We start from the raw sequence: 23,894 nt of genomic DNA on the forward strand, positions 1-23,894 counted from the left end.
CAGGACTAAACATGGACTGGCCTCCCAGAGTCAGGACTAAACATGGACTGGCCTCCTGCTGGTGCCAGAGTCAGGAGTCAGGACTAAACATGGACCGGCCTCCTGCTGGTGCCCAGAGTCAGGACTAAACATGGACCGGCCTCCTGCTGGTGCCAGAGTCAGGACTAAACATGGACCGGCCTCCTGCTGGTGCCAGAGTCAGGACTAAACATGGACCGGCCTCTTGCTGGTGCCAGAGTCAGGACTAAACATGGACCGGCCTCCTGCTGGTGCCAGAATCAGGACTAAACATGGACTGGCCTCCTGCTGGTGCCAGAGTCAGGACTAAACATGGACCGGCCTCCTGCTGGTGCCCAGAGTCAGGACTAAACATGGACCGGCCTCCTGCTGGTGCCAGAGTCAGGACTAAACATGGACCGGCCTCTTGCTGGTGCCAGAGTCAGGACTAAACATGTACTGGCCTCCTGCTGGTGCCAGAGTCAGGAGTCAGGACTAAACATGGACCGGCCTCCTGCTGGTGCCAGAGTCAGGACTAAACATGGACGGCCTCCTGCTGGTGCCAGAGTCAGGACTAAACATGGACCGGCCTCCTGCTGGTGCCAGAGTCAGGACGAAAAATGGACCGGCCTCCTGCTGGTGCCCAGAGTCAGGACTAAACATGGACCGGCCTCCTGCTGGTGCCAGAGTCAGGACTAAACATGGTCCGGCCTCCTGCTGGTGCCAGAGTCAGGACTAAACATGGACCGTCCTCTTGCTGGTGCCAGAGTCAGGACTAAACATGGACCGGCCTCCTGCTGGTGCCAGAATCAGGACTAAACATGGACTGGCCTCCTGCTGGTGCCAGAGTCAGGAGTCAGGACTAAACATGGACCGGCCTCCTGCTGGTGCCAGAGTCAGGACTAAACATGGACCGGCCTCCTGCTGGTGCCAGAGTCAGGACTAAACATGGACTGGCCTCCTGCTGGTGCCAGAGTCAGGAGTCAGGACTAAACATGGACCGGCCTCCTGCTGGTGCCCAGAGTCAGGACTAAACATGGACCGGCCTCCTGCTGTTGCCAGAGTCAGGACTAAACATGGACCGGCCTCCTGCTGGTGCCAGAGTCAGGACTAAACATGGACCGGCCTCCTGCTGGTGCCAGAGTCAGGACTAAACATGGACCGGCCTCCTGCTGGTGCCAGAGTCAGGACTAAACATGGACTGGCCTCCTGCTGGTGCCAGAGTCAGGACTAAACATGGACCGGCCTCCTGCTGGTGCCCAGAGTCAGGACTAAACATGGACCGGCCTCCTGCTGGTGCCAGAGTCAGGACTAAACATGGACCGGCCTCCTGCTGGTGCCAGAGTCAGGACTAAACATGGACCGTCCTCTTGCTGGTGCCAGAGTCAGGACTAAACATGGACCGGCCTCCTGCTGGTGCCCAGAGTCAGGACTAAACATGGACTGGCCTCCTGCTGGTGCCAGAGTCAGGACTAAACATGGACCGGCCTCCTGCTGGTGCCCAGAGTCAGGACTAAACATGGACCGGCCTCCTGCTGGTGCCAGAGTCAGGACTAAACATGGACTGGCCTCCTGCTGGTGCTAGAGTCAGGAGTCAGGACTAAACATGGACCGGCCTCCTGCTGGTGCCCAGAGTCAGGACTAAACATGGACCGGCCTCCTGCTGGTGCCAGAGTCAGGACTAAACATGGACTGGCCTCCTGCTGGTGCCAGAGTCAGGAGTCAGGACTAAACATGGACCGGCCTCCTGCTGGTGCCAGAGTCAGGACTAAACATGGACCGGCCTCCTGCTGGTGCCAGAGTCAGGACTAAACATGGACTGGCCTCCCAGAGTCAGGACTAAACATGGACTGGCCTCCTGCTGGTGCCAGAGTCAGGAGTCAGGACTAAACATGGACCGGCCTCCTGCTGGTGCCAGAGTCAGGACTAAACATTGACCGGCCTCCTGCTGGTGCCAGAGTCAGGACTAAACATGGACTGGCCTCCCAGAGTCAGGACTAAACATGGACTGGCCTCCTGCTGGTGCCAGAGTCAGGAGTCAGGACTAAACATGGACCGGCCTCCTGCTGGTGCCCAGAGTCAGGACTAAACATGGACCGGCCTCCTGCTGGTGCCAGAGTCAGGACTAAACATGGACCGGCCTCCTGCTGGTGCCAGAGTCAGGACTAAACATGGACCGGCCTCTTGCTGGTGCCAGAGTCAGGACTAAACATGGACCGGCCTCCTGCTGGTGCCAGAATCAGGACTAAACATGGACTGGCCTCCTGCTGGTGCCAGAGTCAGGACTAAACATGGACCGGCCTCCTGCTGGTGCCCAGAGTCAGGACTAAACATGGACCGGCCTCCTGCTGGTGCCAGAGTCAGGACTAAACATGGACCGGCCTCTTGCTGGTGCCAGAGTCAGGACTAAACATGTACTGGCCTCCTGCTGGTGCCAGAGTCAGGAGTCAGGACTAAACATGGACCGGCCTCCTGCTGGTGCCAGAGTCAGGACTAAACATGGACGGCCTCCTGCTGGTGCCAGAGTCAGGACTAAACATGGACCGGCCTCCTGCTGGTGCCAGAGTCAGGACGAAAAATGGACCGGCCTCCTACTGGTGCCAGAGTCAGGACTAAACATGGACCGGCCTCCTGCTGGTGCCAGAGTCAGAACTAAACATGGTCCGGCCTCCTGCTGGTGCCCAGAGTCAGGACTAAACATGGACCGGCCTCCTGCTGGTGCCAGAGTCAGGACTAATCATGGACCGGCCTCCTGCTGGTGCCAGAGTCAGGACTAAACATGGACCGGCCTCCTGCTGGTGCCCAGAGTCAGGACTAAACATGGACCGGCCTCCTGCTGGTGCCAGAGTCAGGACTAAACATGGACCGGCCTCCTGCTGGTGCCAGAGTCAGGACTAAACATGGACCGTCCTCTTGCTGGTGCCAGAGTCAGGACTAAACATGGACCGGCCTCCTGCTGGTGCCAGAATCAGGACTAAACATGGACTGGCCTCCTGCTGGTGCCAGAGTCAGGAGTCAGGACTAAACATGGACCGGCCTCCTGCTGGTGCCAGAGTCAGGACTAAACATGGACCGGCCTCCTGCTGGTGCCAGAGTCAGGACTAAACATGGACTGGCCTCCTGCTGGTGCCAGAGTCAGGAGTCAGGACTAAACATGGACCGGCCTCCTGCTGGTGCCCAGAGTCAGGACTAAACATGGACCGGCCTCCTGCTGTTGCCAGAGTCAGGACTAAACATGGACCGGCCTCCTGCTGGTGCCAGAGTCAGGACTAAACATTGACCGGCCTCCTGCTGGTGCCAGAGTCAGGACTAAACATTGACCGGCCTCCTGCTGGTGCCAGAGTCAGGACTAAACATGGACCAGCCTCCTGCTGGTGCCAGAGTCAGGACTAAACATGGACTGGCCTCCTGCTGGTGCCAGAGTCAGGACTAAACATGGACCGGCCTCCTGCTGGTGCCCAGAGTCAGGACTAAACATGGACCGTCCTCTTGCTGGTGCCAGAGTTAGGACTAAACATGGACCGGCCTCCTGCTGGTGCCAGAATCAGGACTAAACATGGACTGGCCTCCTGCTGGTGCCAGAGTCAGGAGTCAGGACTAAACATGGACCGGCCTCCTGCTGGTGCCAGAGTCAGGACTAAACATGGACCGGCCTCCTGCTGGTGCCAGAGTCAGGACTAAACATGGACTGGCCTCCCAGAGTCAGGACTAAACATGGACTGGCCTCCTGCTGGTGCCAGAGTCAGGAGTCAGGACTAAACATGGACCGGCCTCCTGCTGGTGCCAGAGTCAGGACTAAACATGGACCGGCCTCCTGCTGGTGCCAGAGTCAGGACTAAACATGGACTGGCCTCCTGCTGGTGCCAGAGTCAGGAGTCAGGACTAAACATGGACCGGCCTCCTGCTGGTGCCCAGAGTCAGGACTAAACATGGACCGGCCTCCTGCTGTTGCCAGAGTCAGGACTAAACATGGACCGGCCTCCTGCTGGTGCCAGAGTCAGGACTAAACATTGACCGGCCTCCTGCTGGTGCCAGAGTCAGGACTAAACATTGACCGGCCTCCTGCTGGTGCCAGAGTCAGGACTAAACATGGACCGGCCTCCTGCTGGTGCCAGAGTCAGGACTAAACATGGACTGGCCTCCTGCTGGTGCCAGAGTCAGGACTAAACATGGACCGGCCTCCTGCTGGTGCCCAGAGTCAGGACTAAACATGGACCGTCCTCTTGCTGGTGCCAGAGTTAGGACTAAACATGGACCGGCCTCCTGCTGGTGCCAGAATCAGGACTAAACATGGACTGGCCTCCTGCTGGTGCCAGAGTCAGGAGTCAGGACTAAACATGGACCGGCCTCCTGCTGGTGCCAGAGTCAGGACTAAACATGGACCGGCCTCCTGCTGGTGCCAGAGTCAGGACTAAACATGGACTGGCCTCCCAGAGTCAGGACTAAACATGGACTGGCCTCCTGCTGGTGCCAGAGTCAGGAGTCAGGACTAAACATGGACCGGCCTCCTGCTGGTGCCAGAGTCAGGACTAAACATGGACCGGCCTCCTGCTGGTGCCAGAGTCAGGACTAAACATGGACTGGCCTCCCAGAGTCAGGACTAAACATGGACTGGCCTCCTGCTGGTGCCAGAGTCAGGAGTCAGGACTAAACATGGACCGGCCTCCTGCTGGTGCCCAGAGTCAGGACTAAACATGGACCGGCCTCCTGCTGGTGCCAGAGTCAGGACTAAACATGGACCGGCCTCCTGCTGGTGCCAGAGTCAGGACTAAACATGGACCGGCCTCTTGCTGGTGCCAGAGTCAGGACTAAACATGGACCGGCCTCCTGCTGGTGCCAGAATCAGGACTAAACATGGACTGGCCTCCTGCTGGTGCCAGAGTCAGGACTAAACATGGACCGGCCTCCTGCTGGTGCCCAGAGTCAGGACTAAACATGGACCGGCCTCCTGCTGGTGCCAGAGTCAGGACTAAACATGGACCGGCCTCTTGCTGGTGCCAGAGTCAGGACTAAACATGTACTGGCCTCCTGCTGGTGCCAGAGTCAGGAGTCAGGACTAAACATGGACCGGCCTCCTGCTGGTGCCAGAGTCAGGACTAAACATGGACGACCTCCTGCTGGTGCCAGAGTCAGGACTAAACATGGACCGGCCTCCTGCTGGTGCCAGAGTCAGGACGAAAAATGGACCGGCCTCCTGCTGGTGCCCAGAGTCAGGACTAAACATGGACCGGCCTCCTGCTGGTGCCAGAGTCAGGACTAAACATGGTCCGGCCTCCTGCTGGTGCCAGAGTCAGGACTAAACATGGACCGTCCTCTTGCTGGTGCCAGAGTCAGGACTAAACATGGACCGGCCTCCTGCTGGTGCCAGAATCAGGACTAAACATGGACTGGCCTCCTGCTGGTGCCAGAGTCAGGAGTCAGGACTAAACATGGACCGGCCTCCTGCTGGTGCCAGAGTCAGGACTAAACATGGACCGGCCTCCTGCTGGTGCCAGAGTCAGGACTAAACATGGACTGGCCTCCTGCTGGTGCCAGAGTCAGGAGTCAGGACTAAACATGGACCGGCCTCCTGCTGGTGCCCAGAGTCAGGACTAAACATGGACCGGCCTCCTGCTGTTGCCAGAGTCAGGACTAAACATGGACCGGCCTCCTGCTGGTGCCAGAGTCAGGACTAAACATGGACCGGCCTCCTGCTGGTGCCAGAGTCAGGACTAAACATGGACCGGCCTCCTGCTGGTGCCAGAGTCAGGACTAAACATGGACTGGCCTCCTGCTGGTGCCAGAGTCAGGACTAAACATGGACCGGCCTCCTGCTGGTGCCCAGAGTCAGGACTAAACATGGACCGGCCTCCTGCTGGTGCCAGAGTCAGGACTAAACATGGACCGGCCTCCTGCTGGTGCCAGAGTCAGGACTAAACATGGACCGTCCTCTTGCTGGTGCCAGAGTCAGGACTAAACATGGACCGGCCTCCTGCTGGTGCCCAGAGTCAGGACTAAACATGGACTGGCCTCCTGCTGGTGCCAGAGTCAGGACTAAACATGGACCGGCCTCCTGCTGGTGCCCAGAGTCAGGACTAAACATGGACCGGCCTCCTGCTGGTGCCAGAGTCAGGACTAAACATGGACCGGCCTCTTGCTGGTGCCAGAGTCAGGACTAAACATGTACTGGCCTCCTGCTGGTGCCAGAGTCAGGAGTCAGGACTAAACATGGACCGGCCTCCTGCTGGTGCCAGAGTCAGGACTAAACATGGACCGGCCTCCTGCTGGTGCCAGAGTCAGGACGAAAAATGGACCGGCCTCCTACTGGTGCCAGAGTCAGGACTAAACATGGACCGGCCTCCTGCTGGTGCCAGAGTCAGAACTAAACATGGTCCGGCCTCCTGCTGGTGCCCAGAGTCAGGACTAAACATGGACCGGCCTCCTGCTGGTGCCAGAGTCAGGACTAATCATGGACCGGCCTCCTGCTGGTGCCAGAGTCAGGACTAAACATGGACCGGCCTCCTGCTGGTGCCCAGAGTCAGGACTAAACATGGACCGGCCTCCTGCTGGTGCCAGAGTCAGGACTAAACATGGACCGGCCTCCTGCTGGTGCCAGAGTCAGGACTAAACATGGACCGTCCTCTTGCTGGTGCCAGAGTCAGGACTAAACATGGACCGGCCTCCTGCTGGTGCCAGAATCAGGACTAAACATGGACTGGCCTCCTGCTGGTGCCAGAGTCAGGAGTCAGGACTAAACATGGACCGGCCTCCTGCTGGTGCCAGAGTCAGGACTAAACATGGACCGGCCTCCTGCTGGTGCCAGAGTCAGGACTAAACATGGACTGGCCTCCTGCTGGTGCCAGAGTCAGGAGTCAGGACTAAACATGGACCGGCCTCCTGCTGGTGCCCAGAGTCAGGACTAAACATGGACCGGCCTCCTGCTGTTGCCAGAGTCAGGACTAAACATGGACCGGCCTCCTGCTGGTGCCAGAGTCAGGACTAAACATTGACCGGCCTCCTGCTGGTGCCAGAGTCAGGACTAAACATGGACCGGCCTCCTGCTGGTGCCAGAGTCAGGACTAAACATGGACTGGCCTCCTGCTGGTGCCAGAGTCAGGACTAAACATGGACCGGCCTCCTGCTGGTGCCCAGAGTCAGGACTAAACATGGACCGGCCTCCTGCTGGTGCCAGAGTCAGGACTAAACATGGACCGGCCTCCTGCTGGTGCCAGAGTCAGGACTAAACATGGACCGTCCTCTTGCTGGTGCCAGAGTCAGGACTAAACATGGACCGGCCTCCTGCTGGTGCCAGAATCAGGACTAAACATGGACTGGCCTCCTGCTGGTGCCAGAGTCAGGAGTCAGGACTAAACATGGACCGGCCTCCTGCTGGTGCCCAGAGTCAGGACTAAACATGGACTGGCCTCCTGCTGGTGCCAGAGTCAGGACTAAACATGGACCGGCCTCCTGCTGGTGCCCAGAGTCAGGACTAAACATGGACCGGCCTCCTGCTGGTGCCAGAGTCAGGACTAAACATGGACTGGCCTCCTGCTGGTGCTAGAGTCAGGAGTCAGGACTAAACATGGACCGGCCTCCTGCTGGTGCCCAGAGTCAGGACTAAACATGGACCGGCCTCCTGCTGGTGCCAGAGTCAGGACTAAACATGGACCGGCCTCCTGCTGGTGCCAGAGTCAGGACTAAACATGGACCGGCCTCCTGCTGGTGCCAGAATCAGGACTAAACATGGACTGGCCTCCTGCTGGTGCCAGAGTCAGGAGTCAGGACTAAACATGGACCGGCCTCCTGCTGGTGCCCAGAGTCAGGACTAAACATGGACTGGCCTCCTGCTGGTGCCAGAGTCAGGACTAAACATGGACCGGCCTCCTGCTGGTGCCCAGAGTCAGGACTAAACATGGACCGGCCTCCTGCTGGTGCCAGAGTCAGGACTAAACATGGACTGGCCTCCTGCTGGTGCTAGAGTCAGGAGTCAGGACTAAACATGGACCGGCCTCCTGCTGGTGCCCAGAGTCAGGACTAAACATGGACCGGCCTCCTGCTGGTGCCAGAGTCAGGACTAAACATGGACCGGCCTCCTGCTGGTGCCAGAGTCAGGACTAAACATGGACCGGCCTCCTGCTGGTGCCAGAATCAGGACTAAACATGGACTGGCCTCCTGCTGGTGCCAGAGTCAGGAGTCAGGACTAAACATGGACCGGCCTCCTGCTGGTGCCCAGAGTCAGGACTAAACATGGACTGGCCTCCTGCTGGTGCCAGAGTCAGGACTAAACATGGACCGGCCTCCTGCTGGTGCCCAGAGTCAGGACTAAACATGGACCGGCCTCCTGCTGGTGCCAGAGTCAGGACTAAACATGGACTGGCCTCCTGCTGGTGCTAGAGTCAGGAGTCAGGACTAAACATGGACCGGCCTCCTGCTGGTGCCCAGAGTCAGGACTAAACATGGACCGGCCTCCTGCTGGTGCCAGAGTCAGGACTAAACATGGACCGGCCTCCTGCTGGTGCCAGAGTCAGGACTAAACATGGACCGGCCTCCTGCTGGTGCCAGAGTCAGGACTAAACATGGACTGGCCTCCTGCTGGTGCCAGAGTCAGGACTAAACATGGACCGGCCTCCTGCTGGTGCCCAGAGTCAGGACTAAACATGGACCGGCCTCCTGCTGGTGCCAGAGTCAGGACTAAACATGGACCGGCCTCCTACTGGTGCCAGAGTCAGGACTAAACATGGACCGTCCTCTTGCTGGTGCCAGAGTCAGGACTAAACATGGACCGGCCTCCTGCTGGTGCCAGAATCAGGACTAAACATGGACTGGCCTCCTGCTGGTGCCAGAGTCAGGAGTCAGGACTAAACATGGACCGGCCTCCTGCTGGTGCCAGAGTCAGGACTAAACATGGACCGGCCTCCTGCTGGTGCCAGAATCAGGACTAAACATGGACTGGCCTCCTGCTGGTGCCAGAGTCAGGAGTCAGGACTAAACATGGACCGGCCTCCTGCTGGTGCCCAAAGTCAGGACTAAACATGGACTGGCCTCCTGCTGGTGCCAGAGTCAGGACTAAACATGGACCGGCCTCCTGCTGGTGCCCAGAGTCAGGACTAAACATGGACCGGCCTCCTGCTGGTGCCAGAGTCAGGACTAAACAAGGACTGGCCTCCTGCTGGTGCCAGAGTCAGGAGTCAGGACTAAACATGGACCGGCCTCCTGCTGGTGCCAGAGTCAGGACTAAACATGGACCGGCCTCCTGCTGGTGCCAGAGTCAGGACTAAACATGGACCAGCCTCCTGCTGGTGCCAGAGTCAGGACTAAACATGGACCGGCCTCTTGCTGGTGCCAGAGTCAGGACTAAACATGGACTGGCCTCCTGCTGGTGCCAGAGTCAGGAGTCAGGACTAAACATGGACCGGCCTCCTGCTGGTGCCAGAGTCAGGACTAAACATGGACCGGCCTCCTGCTGGTGCCAGAGTCAGGACTAAACATGGACCAGCCTCCTGCTGGTGCCAGAGTCAGGACTAAACATGGACCGGCCTCTTGCTGGTGCCAGAGTCAGGACTAAACATGGACCGGCCTCCTGCTGGTGCCAGAGTCAGGACTAAACATGGACCGGCCTCCTGCTGGTGCCAGAGTCAGGACTAAACATGGACCGGCCTCTTGCTGGTGCCAGAGTCAGGACTAAACATGGACCGGCCTCCTGCTGGTGCCAGAGTCAGGACTAAACCTGGACCGGCCTCCTGCTGGTGCCAGAGTCAGGACTAAACATGGACCGGCCTCCTGCTGGTGCCCAGAGTCAGGTTCCATTGTCACATGAAACGTTACACATTGATCACGTTTCATTCTACAGATAATGACACTTTTATTGTCTTTTCCTCTGACACCGAACATGGAGCAGAAGTCGTTCTTATTGGTTCTGGACATGACCATGAATGTTACACTTAACGGTCTGATACACGATAAACAACGCCACGCGCCGCCGTACATTATATTTCCCACTAACAATGTGGTCTTTAAATACAGTTCTCTTGGTGTTCAAGTTGAAACGGCGGGAGATGGTTACGGCGGGATGAAAAGAAGGCGTCCACCTCCGGATCAATGAGCGCCGCCTCATTACGTCTCACCGTCTGCGCACGCCACACATTATTCACAACAACCACTAACATCACTTTATATTTTCATTCAATCATTTTTGGGACTATTTTCGGAATTTTCTTTGAACCGCGTTCATTTGCCCAGTTGCTTCTAAAATGCTCTCATCTTTGTGTTTTACAGTTTGACGTCGGAATATTTGTTTTATTCCGTCCTTCTTTGTGTCAAATCATTATTTAGAGCTGCCTTATGTTAACGCTAAATTAGAATGTTTGTTTTGGGGTTATTGGGTTTCATGTGACAGAAGAAAACAGTTTGGTTTTAGGAGTTTTGTGGTGAATGAAGGGAAACAAAGACAGAAATATGATTAAATGATGATTGTATTGAATAAATAAGTGGACTGACAAAACCAAACAACAAAACCAGATCAATTAATGTTCAAGAGCATTTGAAAGTTCAGTTCAAATAATACAAAAAATACTTCAATTTTTTGTTCAAGTTCCTTAGAAAGTTCAGTAAAAAAAAGTTTGATTTTGTGTTAGTTCAAGTCCCTGAATAAAGATCAACAAACACAGAAATATGATTAAATGATGATTGCATTAAATAAATAAAGACATAAATGGACGAACAATACGGGAAAAAAATCAATCAATCAATATTCAAGAAACTCTGTAGACATAGGTTATGTTCAGAAGTTCAGTTAAAAAAAAAGAAGAAAAAAAAAAGGTTGAAGTGTTTGTTAGTTCAAGTTAATTTGAAAGTTCAGTTCAATTGGGAAAAAATACTACTTATTTCTAAAAGTTCCTGCCAGGATCGTAGGCTAATTATGGTTATTTTAGTTTGGAGAGGTTTCTCTGAAGCCACGAGTTCTGCACAGTCACAGCCGGAGCAGGAAGTGGAGACAGGAAGTGGAGACAGGAAGTGGAGACAGGAAGTGGAGACAAGAAGTGGAGACAGGAAGTGCAGACAAGAAGAGGAGACAAGAAGTGGAGACAGGAAGTGGAGACAAGAAGTGGAGACAGGAAGTGCAGACAAGAAGAGGAGACAAGAAGTGGAGACAGGAAGTGGAGACAGGAAGTGGAGACAGGAAGTGGAGACAAGAAGTGGAGACAGGAAGTGCAGACAAGAAGAGGAGACAAGAAGTGGAGACAGGAAGTGGAGACAAGAAGTGGAGACAGGAAGTGCAGACAAGAAGAGGAGACAAGAAGTGGAGACAGGAAGTGGAGACAGGAAGTGGAGACAGGAAGTGCTGACAAGAAGAGGAGACAAGAAGTGGAGACAGGAAGTGGAGACAAGTAGTGGAGACAGGAAGTGGAGACAAGAAGTGGAGACAGGAAGTGGAGACAGGAAGTGGAGACAAGAAGTGGAGACAGGAAGTGCTGACAAGAAGAGGAGACAAGAAGTGGAGACAGGAAGTGGAGACAAAAAGTGGAGACAGGAAGTGGAGACAAGTAGTGGAGACAGGAAGTGGAGACAAGAAGTGCAAACAGGAAGTGCAGACAGGAAGTGGAGACAGGAAGTGGAGACAAGAAGTGGAGACAGGAAGTGCAGACAAGAAGAGGAGACAAGAAGTGGAGACAGGAAGTGGAGGCAGGAAGTGGAGACAGGAAGTGGCTAGAGGCTCGGACACTTTAAACCACAGCGCCTCTTGTGGACGGGAGGATGAACTGTTATCGAGGCGGCGCCGGTCATTATCGGCTGCATTTGAGACGTGAGTTACATTATCCATGGTTTAGACTCAGTTTAGACCATTAACTGATGATTTTAGCACTCATTTACTCCCGTTATAGTCCAGTTTTACATCTGGCGGCACCAAATATCATCTTTTAACTGGTGGTAAAGGTACTGCCTGACGCGTTAATAACGGTCCACACTGGGATCGACTCCGAATCCGTCTCGTAACATGCCGTTCTTCTCGAAATGTTGCAACGATTCGCAGGAAAAAGAAAAGCCTCACGAAGCAGCAGATGCTGCCGCCGTCGTTAACATTTCTTATACAATCCCTCCCGCGGTTTTACATACGGACGCGCGCCATAACTCTCACGTCTATGACTTTAGATTCCGTATTCTCTGCCTAACGCGCGTTACCCGGGGAGCGCTCCGCCGCGATGGAGCGGGGATGTTTTATAGACGTGCGCTCGAGTGCTGCTCTTAATACTAATGATATTCAATGAGGGAGATTTATGGGACGTTTAATTGGCCCCGGGAGATGATCTATGCAAACTTAGCACGCGCAGATCAAACTATTATTCATTAAGTTACGATATATGTGTCTTGTACCTGGAAATCTAAAGCAAAGCGGGGCGATGTGTGGCGAAAATGTGGAGGATTAAGACAAAATGTTTTTTATGACTGTAAAATGGGATATTTAATCATTTGTGTGTTTTTTTAGATATTTCAAATAAATATATTGCAATTTGATGGTGATTAAAGGATGTACAGTATAGAGCTCCTGCAGAGGTTGTCGTACTGATGAGTCAAAGTGGCCATAATGAACAAACTTGGCCATAATTCACACATTGGCGTTTGGGAGATTGCAGATGATTGTAGATGATTGTAGATTGTTGTTAATTGTTGTAGATGATTGTAGATGATTGTGGTGCAGCAGGATGTACAAATGAAGGAACAAGAGCCTTTACCGGATTTAAAAAGAACCAGGTCGACAGTAAAAGGGGATTTCTGTGAATAATCGGGCGATTCATGGGCGTTTCATTTGTTCATCAACCCCAGAAATATCATGTTTTTGAGAGAAACCGTATAACTTTTTTGAATATCAAATTTATGTTGAAATTTAGAATAGTTGTTATCGGAGGAAAGCAGGAAACCGAGTGTGTGTGAATTTTGAAGTTCAGTTTAGTTTTTGAATATGCCGTTTGTGCTGTTTTGTTACTGTCATGTATGAGTGGATGGATGTTGGTGAGGATTTACACACAAAAACAAAAAATGTTTAACCTTCTTTGGGTTAAAAAAAACAAATAAATAAATAAAATAAATAAATTAAATGAATTAAATACATTAAATGAATTAAATAAATTAAATAATTAAACAAATAAAAAATGCTTGGTTGAATATCAAGCTTTTTTATAATTTATCAAGCTATTTTTTATACATTAATTAAGCTACAAATGTGACTTTGCTTTGACTCTGAGACATTTTAATTGGGGAATTATTTCACCTCAGTTTCATTGACTACATTGGCGTTGAGCGAGTGGCTTGAATCGCCCAAAACGCTTTGCATCCGGTCCAGGCTCATCTCAACGTGACTGAAACTGCCGCGGCGAAGGAACAACGGGGACAAAAACCCCTCCGCAAACGCCGAAGCACAAACACAATCACGACGAGGGCCCGGCGTCGTCCCCGTTCCTCTGGGGCCTGAGCCGCGTGTGTCTTTTTCGCCAAAACGGTATTTAACAAGAAAGTATATTCCTCGCCGACATCTCTCTGGAGGTTTTCTGATGATATTAGAAGGTGGAAAGTGAATCAAACGTGCGGATATTGCAATTTACGGCACAATCTACTGCTAAAGAGGATGAACTGTACTTCTGTGATCCTCAGGAACTCCAATATTAAAAGTAGAATTCTGAGAAACTTGTAACGTTAAAAAAAGCTGAGTTTTTTTTGTTCCTTTTTATAATTTGCCAGTTTTTTAACAGTTTTTAGTGCGATGTATGTGCTTGGAAAACAGCTACAGGCCAGAGTATCCCCACTGTACACACAACGGCACTGGAAAAATACAACTTTGGGCATTAAGTGGCAAATACATCGGAATATTCATCATCAATGATCATATTGCAATTGATGTTTTGGAGAAAATTACAATATTGAGTGTGTAACAGTAACAAAACAGACAAAAACGTCCCAAACAACAATATAAAGCGACATTTTTGCCCTTTTGTGGTCAATTTCACGTTCCATTAATGTTTTATTCACGCTATTCTTCAACCAAGACATGTTTGCGGGCACGTTTGAACATATTTCCGATGCATTGGTAAAATATTGTCGAATAGCGTTATCATGATACTCAAAAAAAAAAAAAAAATGAAATATTAAATGTTTTTGTGTCAATATTGCGCTCCTCCATCATGTTTTAGATGATGAAACAATCACACGGTTTAAAGGCTGAATACGGCTGCGTTTATGGCTCTCAGACACGGCCCTCAGTCTGGCCCCAATCAGCCTCAGTCTAATTGTTCCTTTAATTATGAATCACTGTCAAAGGCTTTATGACCAATTACTCTGCTCTTTATCCCTTTATCAAAGTGTCGTAAAAGTGGAGAATGTTCCAGACGGTGAGACGGCGTCGCCAAATTAGCTTTGCCCCGGCGACCGAGACAATATGAAAAACAATTAGACGGAAAAGACTCGGGAAGTATTTGATGAATGACCTCAATTAAGAACAAGGTCACTTCATTTTGTGTGGACTATTTACAGGTCACTGAATATTTGTATTTTTTGTATAAACTTGTAAATTGCTGAAATATTATACGCATTATATTACACTCTAAAATGTTGGGTTTTAGAGATGGCAAAACACTGACAAACTCGACACTGAAATGACCTGGACAAAGCGTATTATAATTATTAATGTGGAAAAATGTTTTGCGATGTATATTTTAAGCATTTGTTCAACATTTAAAACCTGTTTAATGTTCAACAGATCAATAAGAGAATCCTCATCATTTCAGTAAAGTGTAATCATATTAATCACATTTAATTGCATGGTGCACTTTTTAAAAATCCATTATTTAAATGTCAAATTAAATAATGTAATTGTTTCACAAATCTTTGAGAGAAAGTTCTACACAGACTAAAAGCTCCAGGGAGTCAGTGCATTGTTGACTTGTTGCTCACATGAACATTTGACACAAATCAATCGACTTTAGAGCAGGTTTTAGAGACTTTTCCCCTGTTCTCCTCTTGAGTGAAGGTTTTTACTTCTTTTGCAGCAGAAACATCCTAGTTTCTCTCTTAAACGTCTGTTTTACACTCTCCAAATCGCTCTTCTCTTTTCTCTATTCCAGGACACATTCATCCCGCTGCCCCGCCTCTCACTGACCACCAGATGGCGATCCCACAGCCCCCTGCTGTGTCCGTGGAGCAGGGGCACATGCGGGGCGGTTCTGGTTCAGGACAGAGCCAGGATGGGCCCCCTCGTCAGCTGCTGTCCCTCTGTGTCTGAGACAGAAGGTGATAATCTGCAGGTTAATGTGTTTTAGGATCGTTAGGAGAGAGTCAGAGGCCAATTAGAGCAGAACAGATGAGATGATGTCAGAAAACAAGGAGCACTGTTCCCTTTGAGCCGCACTCTGAGCCGCATTCTGAGCCACACTGTTCCCTTTGAGCCGCCCTGTTCCCTCGGAGCCACACTCTGAGCCACACTGTTCCCTCTGAGCCACACTCTGAGCCACACTGTTCCCTCTGAGCCACACTCTGAGCCACACTGTTCCCTTTGAGCCGCCCTGTTCCCTCTGAGCCACACTCTGAGCCACACTGTTCCCTCTGAGCCACACTGTTCCCTCTGAGCCACACTCTGAGCCACACTGTTCCCTCTGAGCCACACTGTTCCCTCTGAGCCACACTCTGAGCCACACTGTTCCCTCTGAGCCACACTGTTCCCTCTGAGCCACACTCTGAGCCACACTGTTCCCTCTGAGCCACACTGTTCCCTCTGAGCCACACTCTGAGCCACACTGTTCCCTCTGAGCCACACTGTTCCCTCTGAGCCACACTCTGAGCCACACTGTTCCCTCTGAGCCACACTGTTCCCTCTGAGCCACACTCTGAGCCACACTGTTCCCTCTGAGCCACACTGTTCCCTCTGAGCCACACTCTGAGCCACACTGTTCCCTCTGAGCCACACTGTTCCCTCTGAGCCACACTCTGAGCCACACTGTTCCCTCTGAGCCACACTGTTCCCTCTGAGCCGCATTCTGAGCCACACTGTTCCCTCTGAGCCACACTGTTCCCTCTGAGCCACACTCTGAGCCACACTGTTCCCTCTGAGCCGCATTCTGAGCCACACTGTTCCCTCTGAGCCACACTGTTCCCTCTGAGCCACACTCTGAGCCACACTGTTCCCTCTAAACCCTCTGTGGTCTGGCATATGGGGATTATCCAGGTGGGCTCATGGGTAAATGGGCCTGTGTGGGCCGAGCTGTAGAGGAGGTGAGCAGCACCGTCGGGCCCCATCGGCCCCCGTCGGCCCCCGTCGGCCCCCGTCGGCCCCCGTCGGCCCCCGTCGGCCCCCGTCTTTGCTGTGACTTAAGATAAGATAAGATAAGATAATCCTTTATTGTCCACACATGGGGAAATTTCATTGATACAACGCAGACTTGAGACCCGTGGTCGACTGCATGTCCCGCGGGTCAAATGCTGCAGGATTGGGATGATATGCGTGGCCTCGTGTGAGAGTGCCCTGTCCCGGAGCGTGGTGATCCGGGACAGTGTGAGAGCATGTGACCACTCACTGTAACTGAGGACAGAGCAGGTGGAGACGAGAGGAGGAGAGCTCTGCGTCAGGTGGATGCATCACATGACTGTTTGACCATGTGAGTAGAAGAATGCAGGAGAAACTTTAAGAATGAGGCTGACTACGGGACGAGAGGCGTGACTGAACGGCTCCCGAACCGCACCAGCACTGGAGTCAGAGTATAAGTATAAGTATAAGTATAAGTATAAGTATAAGTATAAGTATTAGACCCTGTTAGACTTATTGAGAGATCTATTGTCGTCACTGTGAGAAAAGTCTGTGAGGGAAAAATGGGTTCTCTGTGGGTGCAGGAGTCACTGAGTTCAAGACAGAGAGGACAAGGACAGAAGAAGAGGACAAGGACAGAAGAAGAGGACAAGGACAGAAGAAGAGGACAGAAGAAGAGGACAAGGACAGAAGAAGAGGACAAGGGCAGAAGAAGAGGACAAGGGCAGAAGAAGAGGACAAGGACAGAAGAAGAGGACAAGGGCAGAAGAAGAGGACGAGGACAGAAGAAGAGGACAAGGGCAGAAGAAGAGGACAAGGACAGAAGAAGAGGACAAGGACAGAAGAAGAGGACAAGGGCAGAAGAAGAGGACAAGGACAGAAGAAGAGGACAAGGACAGAAGAAGAGGACAAGGGCAGAAGAAGAGGACAAGGACAGAAGAAGAGGACAAGGGCAGAAGAAGAGGACAAGGGCAGAAGAAGAGGACAAGGGCAGAAGAAGAGGACAAGGACAGAAGAAGAGGACAAGGACAGAAGAAGAGGACAGAAGAAGAGGACAAGGACAGAAGAAGAGGACAAGGGCAGAAGAAGAGGACAAGGACAGAAGAAGAGGACAAGGGCAGAAGAAGAGGACAAGGGCAGAAGAAGAGGACAAGGGCAGAAGAAGAGGACAAGGACAGAAGAAGAGGACAAGGACAGAAGAAGAGGACAAGGGCAGAAGAAGAGGACAAGGACAGAAGAAGAGGACAAGGACAGAAGAAGAGGACAAGGGCAGAAGAAGAGGACAAGGACAGAAGAAGAGGACAAGGGCAGAAGAAGAGGACAAGGGCAGAAGAAGAGGACAAGGGCAGAAGAAGAGGACAAGGACAGAAGAAGAGGACAAGGACAGAAGAAGAGGACAAGGGCAGAAGAAGAGGACAAGGGCAGAAGAAGAGGACAAGGACAGAAGAGAGGAGAAGAAGAGGACAAGGACAGAAGAAGAGACAAGGGCAGAAGAAGAGGACAAGGGCAGAAGAAGAGGACAAGGGCAGAAGAAGAGGACAAGACAGAAGAAGAGGACAAGGACAGAAGAAGAGGGAAGAAGAGGACAAGGACAGAAGAAGAGGACAAGGGCAGAAGAAGAGGACAAGGACAGAAGAAGAGGGACAAGGGCAGAAGAAGAGGACAAGGACAGAAGAAGAGGACAAGGACAGAAGAAGAGGACAAGGACAGAAGAAGAGACAAGGACAGAAGAGAGGACAGCAGAAGAGGACAAGGACAGAAGAAGAGGACAAGGCAGAAGAAGAGGACAGGGCAGAAGAAGAGGACAAGGACAGAAGAAGAGGACAAGGGCAGAAGAAGAGGACAAGGACAGAAGAAGAGGACAAGGACAGAAGAAGAGGAAGGGCAGAAGAAGAGGACAGAAGAGAGGACAAGGACAGAGAGGACAAGAGAAAGGCAGAAGAAGAGGACAAGGGCAGAAGAAGAGGACAAGGGCAGAAGAAGAGGACAAGGGCAGAAGAAGAGGACAAGGCAGAAGAAGAGGACAAGGACAGAAGAAGAGGACAAGGACAGAAGAAGAGGACAAGGGCAGAAGAAGAGGACAAGGGCAGAAGAAGAGGACAAGGACAGAAGAAGAGGACAAGGGCAGAAGAAGAGGACAAGGACAGAAGAAGAGGACAAGGACAGAGAAGAGGACAAGGCAGAAGAGGACAAGGGACAGAAGAAGAGGACAAGGACAGAAGAAGAGGACAAGGGCAGAAGAAGAGGACAAGGGCAGAAGAAGAGGACAAGGACAGAAGAAGAGGACAAGGGCAGAAGAAGAGGACAAGGACAGAAGAAAGGACAAGGGCAGAAGAGAGGACAAGGACAGAAGAAGAGGACAAGGACAGAAGGAAGAGGACAAGGGCAGAAGAAGAGGACAAGGACAGAAGAAGAGGACAAGGGCAGAAGAAGAGGACAAGGGCAGAAGAAGAGGACAAGGGCAGAAGAGAGGACAAAGGACAGAAGAAGAGGACAAGGACAGAAGAAGAGGACAAGACAGAAGAAAAGGACAGAAGAAGAGGACAAGGACAGAAGAAGAGGACAAGGGCAGAAGAAGAGGACAAGGGCAGAAGAAGAGGACAAGGGCAGAAGAAGAGGACAAGGACAGAAGAGAGGAGGACAGAGGACAGAAGAAGAGGACAAGGACAGAAGAAGAGGACAAGGGCAGAAGAAGAGGACAAGGACAGAAGAAGAGGACAAGGGCAGAAGAAGAGGACGAGGACAGAAGAAGAGGACAAGGGCAGAAGAAGAGGACAAGGACAGAAGAAGAGGACAAGGACAGAAGAAGAGGACAAGGGCAGAAGAAGAGGACAAGGACAGAAGAAGAGGACAAGGACAGAAGAAGAGGACAAGGGCAGAAGAAGAGACAAGGACAGAAGAAGAGGACAAGGGCAGAAGAGGACAAGGGCAGAAGAAGAGGACAAGGCAGAAGAAGAGGACAAGGACAGAAGAAGAGGACAAGGACAGAAGAAGAGGACAGGAAGAAGAGGACAAGGGCAGAAGAAGAGGACAAGGGCAGAAGAAGAGGACAAGGGCAGAAGAAGAGGACAAGGACAGAAGAAGAGGACAAGGACAGAAGAAGAGGACAAGGGCAGAAGAAGAGGACAAGGACAGAAGAAGAGGACAAGGACAGAAGAAGAGGACAAGGGCAGAAGAAGAGGACAAGGACAGAAGAAGAGGACAAGGGCAGAAGAAGAGGACAAGGACAGAAGAAGAGGACAAGGGCAGAAGAAGAGGACAAGGGCAGAAGAAGAGGACAAGGGCAGAAGAAGAGGACAAGGACAGAAGAAGAGGACAAGGACAGAAGAAGAGGACAGAAGAAGAGGACAAGGGCAGAAGAAGAGGACAAGGGCAGAAGAAGAGGACAAGGACAGAAGAAGAGGACAAGGGCAGAAGAAGAGGACAAGGACAGAAGAAGAGGACAAGGACAGAAGAAGAGGACAAGGGCAGAAGAAGAGGACAAGGGCAGAAGAAGAGGACAAGGACAGAAGAAGAGGACAAGGGCAGAAGAAGAGGACAAGGGCAGAAGAAGAGGACAAGGACAGAAGAAGAGGACAAGGGCAGAAGAAGAGGACAAGGACAGAAGAAGAGGACAAGGACAGAAGAAGAGGACAAGGGCAGAAGAAGAGGACAAGGGCAGAAGAAGAGGACAAGGACAGAAGAAGAGGACAAGGGCAGAAGAAGAGGACAAGGACAGAAGAAGAGGACAAGGACAGAAGAAGAGGACAAGGGCAGAAGAAGAGGACAAGGACAGAAGAAGAGGACAAGGGCAGAAGAAGAGGACAAGGGCAGAAGAAGAGGACAAGGGCAGAAGAAGAGGACAAGGACAGAAGAAGAGGACAAGGACAGAAGAAGAGGACAAGGGCAGAAGAAGAGGACAAAGACAGAAGAAGAGGACAAGGGCAGAAGAAGAGGACAAGGACAGAAGAAGAGGACAAGGGCAGAAGAAGAGGACAAGGGCAGAAGAAGAGGACAAGGGCAGAAGAAGAGGACAAGGACAGAAGAAGAGGACAAGGACAGAAGAAGAGGACAAGGGCAGAAGAAGAGGACAAAGACAGAAGAAGAGGACAAGGGCAGAAGAAGAGGACAAGGACAGAAGAAGAGGACAAGGACAGAAGAAGAGGACAAGGACAGAAGAAGAGGACAAGGGAGAAGAAGAGAACAAAGACAAAAGAAGAGGAAAAGAGAAAAGAAGAGGACAAGGACAGAAGAAGAGGACAAGGGCAGAAGAAGAGGACAAAGACAGAAGAAGAGGACAAGGGCAGAAGAAGAGGACAAGGACAGAAGAAGAGGACAAGGACAGAAGAAGAGGACAAGGGCAGAAGAAGAGGACAAAGACAGAAGAAGAGGACAAGGATAGAAGAAGAGGACAAGGACAGAAGAAGAGGACAAGGACAGAAGAAGAGGACAAGGACAGAAGAAGAGGACAAGGGAGAAGAAGAGATCAAAGACAAAAGAAGAGGAAAAGAGAAAAGAAGAGGACAAGGACAGAAGAAGAGGACAAGGACAGAAGAAGAGGACAAGGGCAGAAGAAGAGGACAAGGGCAGAAGAAGAGGACAAAGACAGAAGAAGAGGACAAGGACAGAAGAAGAGGACAAGGGCAGAAGAAGAGGACAAGGACAGAAGAAGAGGACAAGGACAGAAGAAGAGGACAAGGACAGAAGAAGAGGCCAAGGGAGAAGAAGAGAACAAAGACAAAAGAAGAGGACAAAGACAAAAGAAGAGGACAAGGACAGAAGAAGAGGACAAGGACAGAAGACGAGGACAAGGACAGAAGAAGAGGACAAGGGCAGAAGAAGAGGACAAGGGCAGAAGAAGAGGACAAGGACAGAAGAAGAGGACAAGGACAGAAGAAGAGGACAAGGACAGAAGAAGAGGCCAAGGGAGAAGAAGAGAACAAAGACAAAAGAAGAGGACAAAGACAAAAGAAGAGGACAAGGACAGAAGAAGAGGACAAGGACAGAAGACGAGGACAAGGACAGAAGAAGAGGACAAGGGCAGAAGAAGAGGACAAGGGCAGAAGAAGAGGACAAGGACAGAAGAAGAGGACAAGGACAGAAGAAGAGGACAAGGACAGAAGAAGAGGCCAAGGGAGAAGAAGAGAACAAAGACAAAAGAAGAGGACAAAGACAAAAGAAGAGGACAAGGACAGAAGAAGAGGACAAGGACAGAAGACGAGGACAAGGACAAAAGAAGAGGACAAGGGCAGAAGAAGAGGACAAGGGCAGAAGAAGAGGACAAGGACAGAAGAAGAGGCCAAGGGAGAAGAAGAGGACAAAGACAAAAGAAGAGGACAAGGACAGAAGAAGAGGACAAAGACAAAAGAAGAGGACATGGACAGAAGAAGAGGACAAGGACAGAAGAAGAGGACAAAGACAAAAGAAGAGGACAAAGACAAAAGAAGAGGACAAGGGCAGAAGAAGAGGACAAGGGCAGAAGAAGAGGACAAGGACAGAAGAAGAGGACAAGGACTGAAGAAGAGGACAAAGACAGTGAAGTGACCTTGAGAGGCTGCTAGACATTGGTACATAAAAGGCGCTGCACAATCCGCTCTCGTTTCTCTTTTTCCTGGACTCTATTTGGACTCAACACGCTTTTCATTTCCTTCAATAAAACGTCCACAACTGCCGTCTCCGCCCGACTTCTTTTCAAGAGCGTTCGTATCATTTCAAACACTATGACTGAGCTAAAACTGTACATTTCTCAACACAAATGTCCTCCAAGAGAGAGACACTCAATCCGTCCTGACCGTGAATATCTTGTTCTTGTTCTCTGTGGTGGTCCGTCTCTGGCAGGCGTACGGAGCCACCGAGGAGGCAGCGGAGGGGCCCGGAGCCACCGAGGAGGCAGCGGAGGGGCCCGGAGCCACAGAGGAGGCAGCGGAGGGGCCCGGAGCCGTCGTCTCAACATCCTTTTTAACAAACAAAAGACAAAAGAAAACAAATAGATTATTATTAGAGATGAATTCATGTAGATTCATAAATGACTCCAGTGATGTTGAGTACTTGATGTTGAGTCTGTTACAATGTGCAGATGCAATAAAGAAAAGACAAAAACTTACCGTATTTTCCGGACTATAAGTTGCACCTTTTTTCATAGTTTTGCCCGGGTGCGACTTATACTTATACTTATACACCGGATCGACTTATACGTGATATTATTTGTTATCTTCAGGACTGATCCAGCTCGGGAAAGTATCAATTCTAGCTTCTCGGAGCGGCACCTTTAGATTGAAAATGACCTCAGGATGGCAGTCAAAACATCTCGATTAAAAAACAAAAGAAGAAAATAGAGAGTCCTGGATGACAAACTTGTCTTACTGTTTACCACTGCTGGAGGAATGAAATCTGAAAAATGCCACACCCGTTATGCAATGGAATTTTACTGTAATTATTAAATCCTGATAATCCTCTCTTTTGCTTTGTGTGTTGTACTTTAAATAAAGCTGTGACCCACTTATTTCCCGTCAGATCAATCATTCTGGGAAACATCAGGGTCAGTTTGTTCTCCAAAGCCAAAAGTAAAAGATTAAAATAAAATGAAAAATGAAAAGGCTTTTTAAATTGATTATGGACATTTTTGCTCAATTACAAGTTCCTCAAACTCATTTTTAGTGATTTTACTTTCAGCTTTGAAAAGAGAATTGTCCAAACCAAACAGAGGCTCGTTTCAGTGTCAGTCCCTCCTCCAGCACCAGCTTCACTCTTTATTTCACAAAGAAAGACAGAGTTTGGAATCTGAAAACAGCGATGAAAGTCCAAAACTGCAGAGTCACAGCTTCTATCCCTCTTTCTTGACCTTCTGTCCGTTCCTCCTCTCCTCTCCCCCCATCCTCTCTCCTCTCCTCTCCCTCCGTCCTCTCCTCTCTCCCTCCGTCCTCTCCTCTCTCCCTCCATTCTTTCCTCTCCCTTTGTCCTCTTCTCTCCCTCCGTCCTCTCTCCTCTCCTCTCCCTCCATCCTCTCCTCTCCCTCCGTTCCTCCATCCTCTCTCCTCTCCTCTCCCTCCGTTCCTCCGTCCTCTCCTCTTTCTCTGTTCCTCCGTCCTCTCCCTCCTCTCCCTCCATCCTCTCCTCTCCCTCCATTCTCTCCTCTTCCTCTGTTCCTCCGTCCTCTCCCTCCATCCTCTCCTCTTCCTCTGTTCCTCCGTCCTCTCCTCTCCCTCCTCTCCCTCCATCCTCTCCTCTTCCTCTGTTCCTCCGTCCTCTCCTCTCTCTCCTCTCCCTCCGTTCCTCAGTTCTCTCCCTCCGTCCTCTCCTCTTCCTCTGTTCCTCCGTCCTCTCCTCTCCCTCCTCTCCCTCCATCCTCTCCTCTTCCTCTGTTCCTCCGTCCTCTCCTCTCCCTCCATCCTCTCCTCTCCCTCCTCTCCCTCCGTCCTCTTCCTCTGTTCCTCCGTCCTCTCCTCTCCCTCCTCTCCCTCCATCCTCTCCTCTCCCTCCGTTCCTCCATCCTCTCCTCTCCCTCCGTTCCTCCGTCCTCTCCTCTTTCTCTGTTCCTCCGTCCTCTCCTCTCCCTCCATCCTCTCCTCTCCCTCCATTCTCTTCTCTCCCTCTGTTCCTCCGTCCTCTCCCTCCGTCCTCTCCTCTCTCCCTCCATTCTTTCCTCTCCCT

At 51.3% G+C, this 23,894-nt stretch overlaps 1 protein-coding gene across 1 annotated transcript in view; it reads right to left on the reverse strand.

The window, feature by feature from the left end:
* dntt (deoxynucleotidyltransferase, terminal) overlaps positions 1-23,894 on the reverse strand; it is a 157,883-nt gene that overhangs the window by 110,333 nt on the left and 23,656 nt on the right. Inside the window, exon 3 of the mRNA XM_072436327.1 lies at positions 22,037-22,189. Coding sequence (XP_072292428.1) covers positions 22,037-22,189 — 153 coding nt within the window. The remainder of the gene's footprint in view (positions 1-22,036; positions 22,190-23,894) is intronic.

The sequence above is a fragment of the Eucyclogobius newberryi genome, unplaced genomic scaffold (genome assembly GCF_026437365.1).
Source record: "Eucyclogobius newberryi isolate DKJ021-1_F unplaced genomic scaffold, fEucNew1.0.hap1 SCAF_8, whole genome shotgun sequence".
Lineage (NCBI taxonomy): Eukaryota > Metazoa > Chordata > Actinopteri > Gobiiformes > Gobiidae > Eucyclogobius > Eucyclogobius newberryi.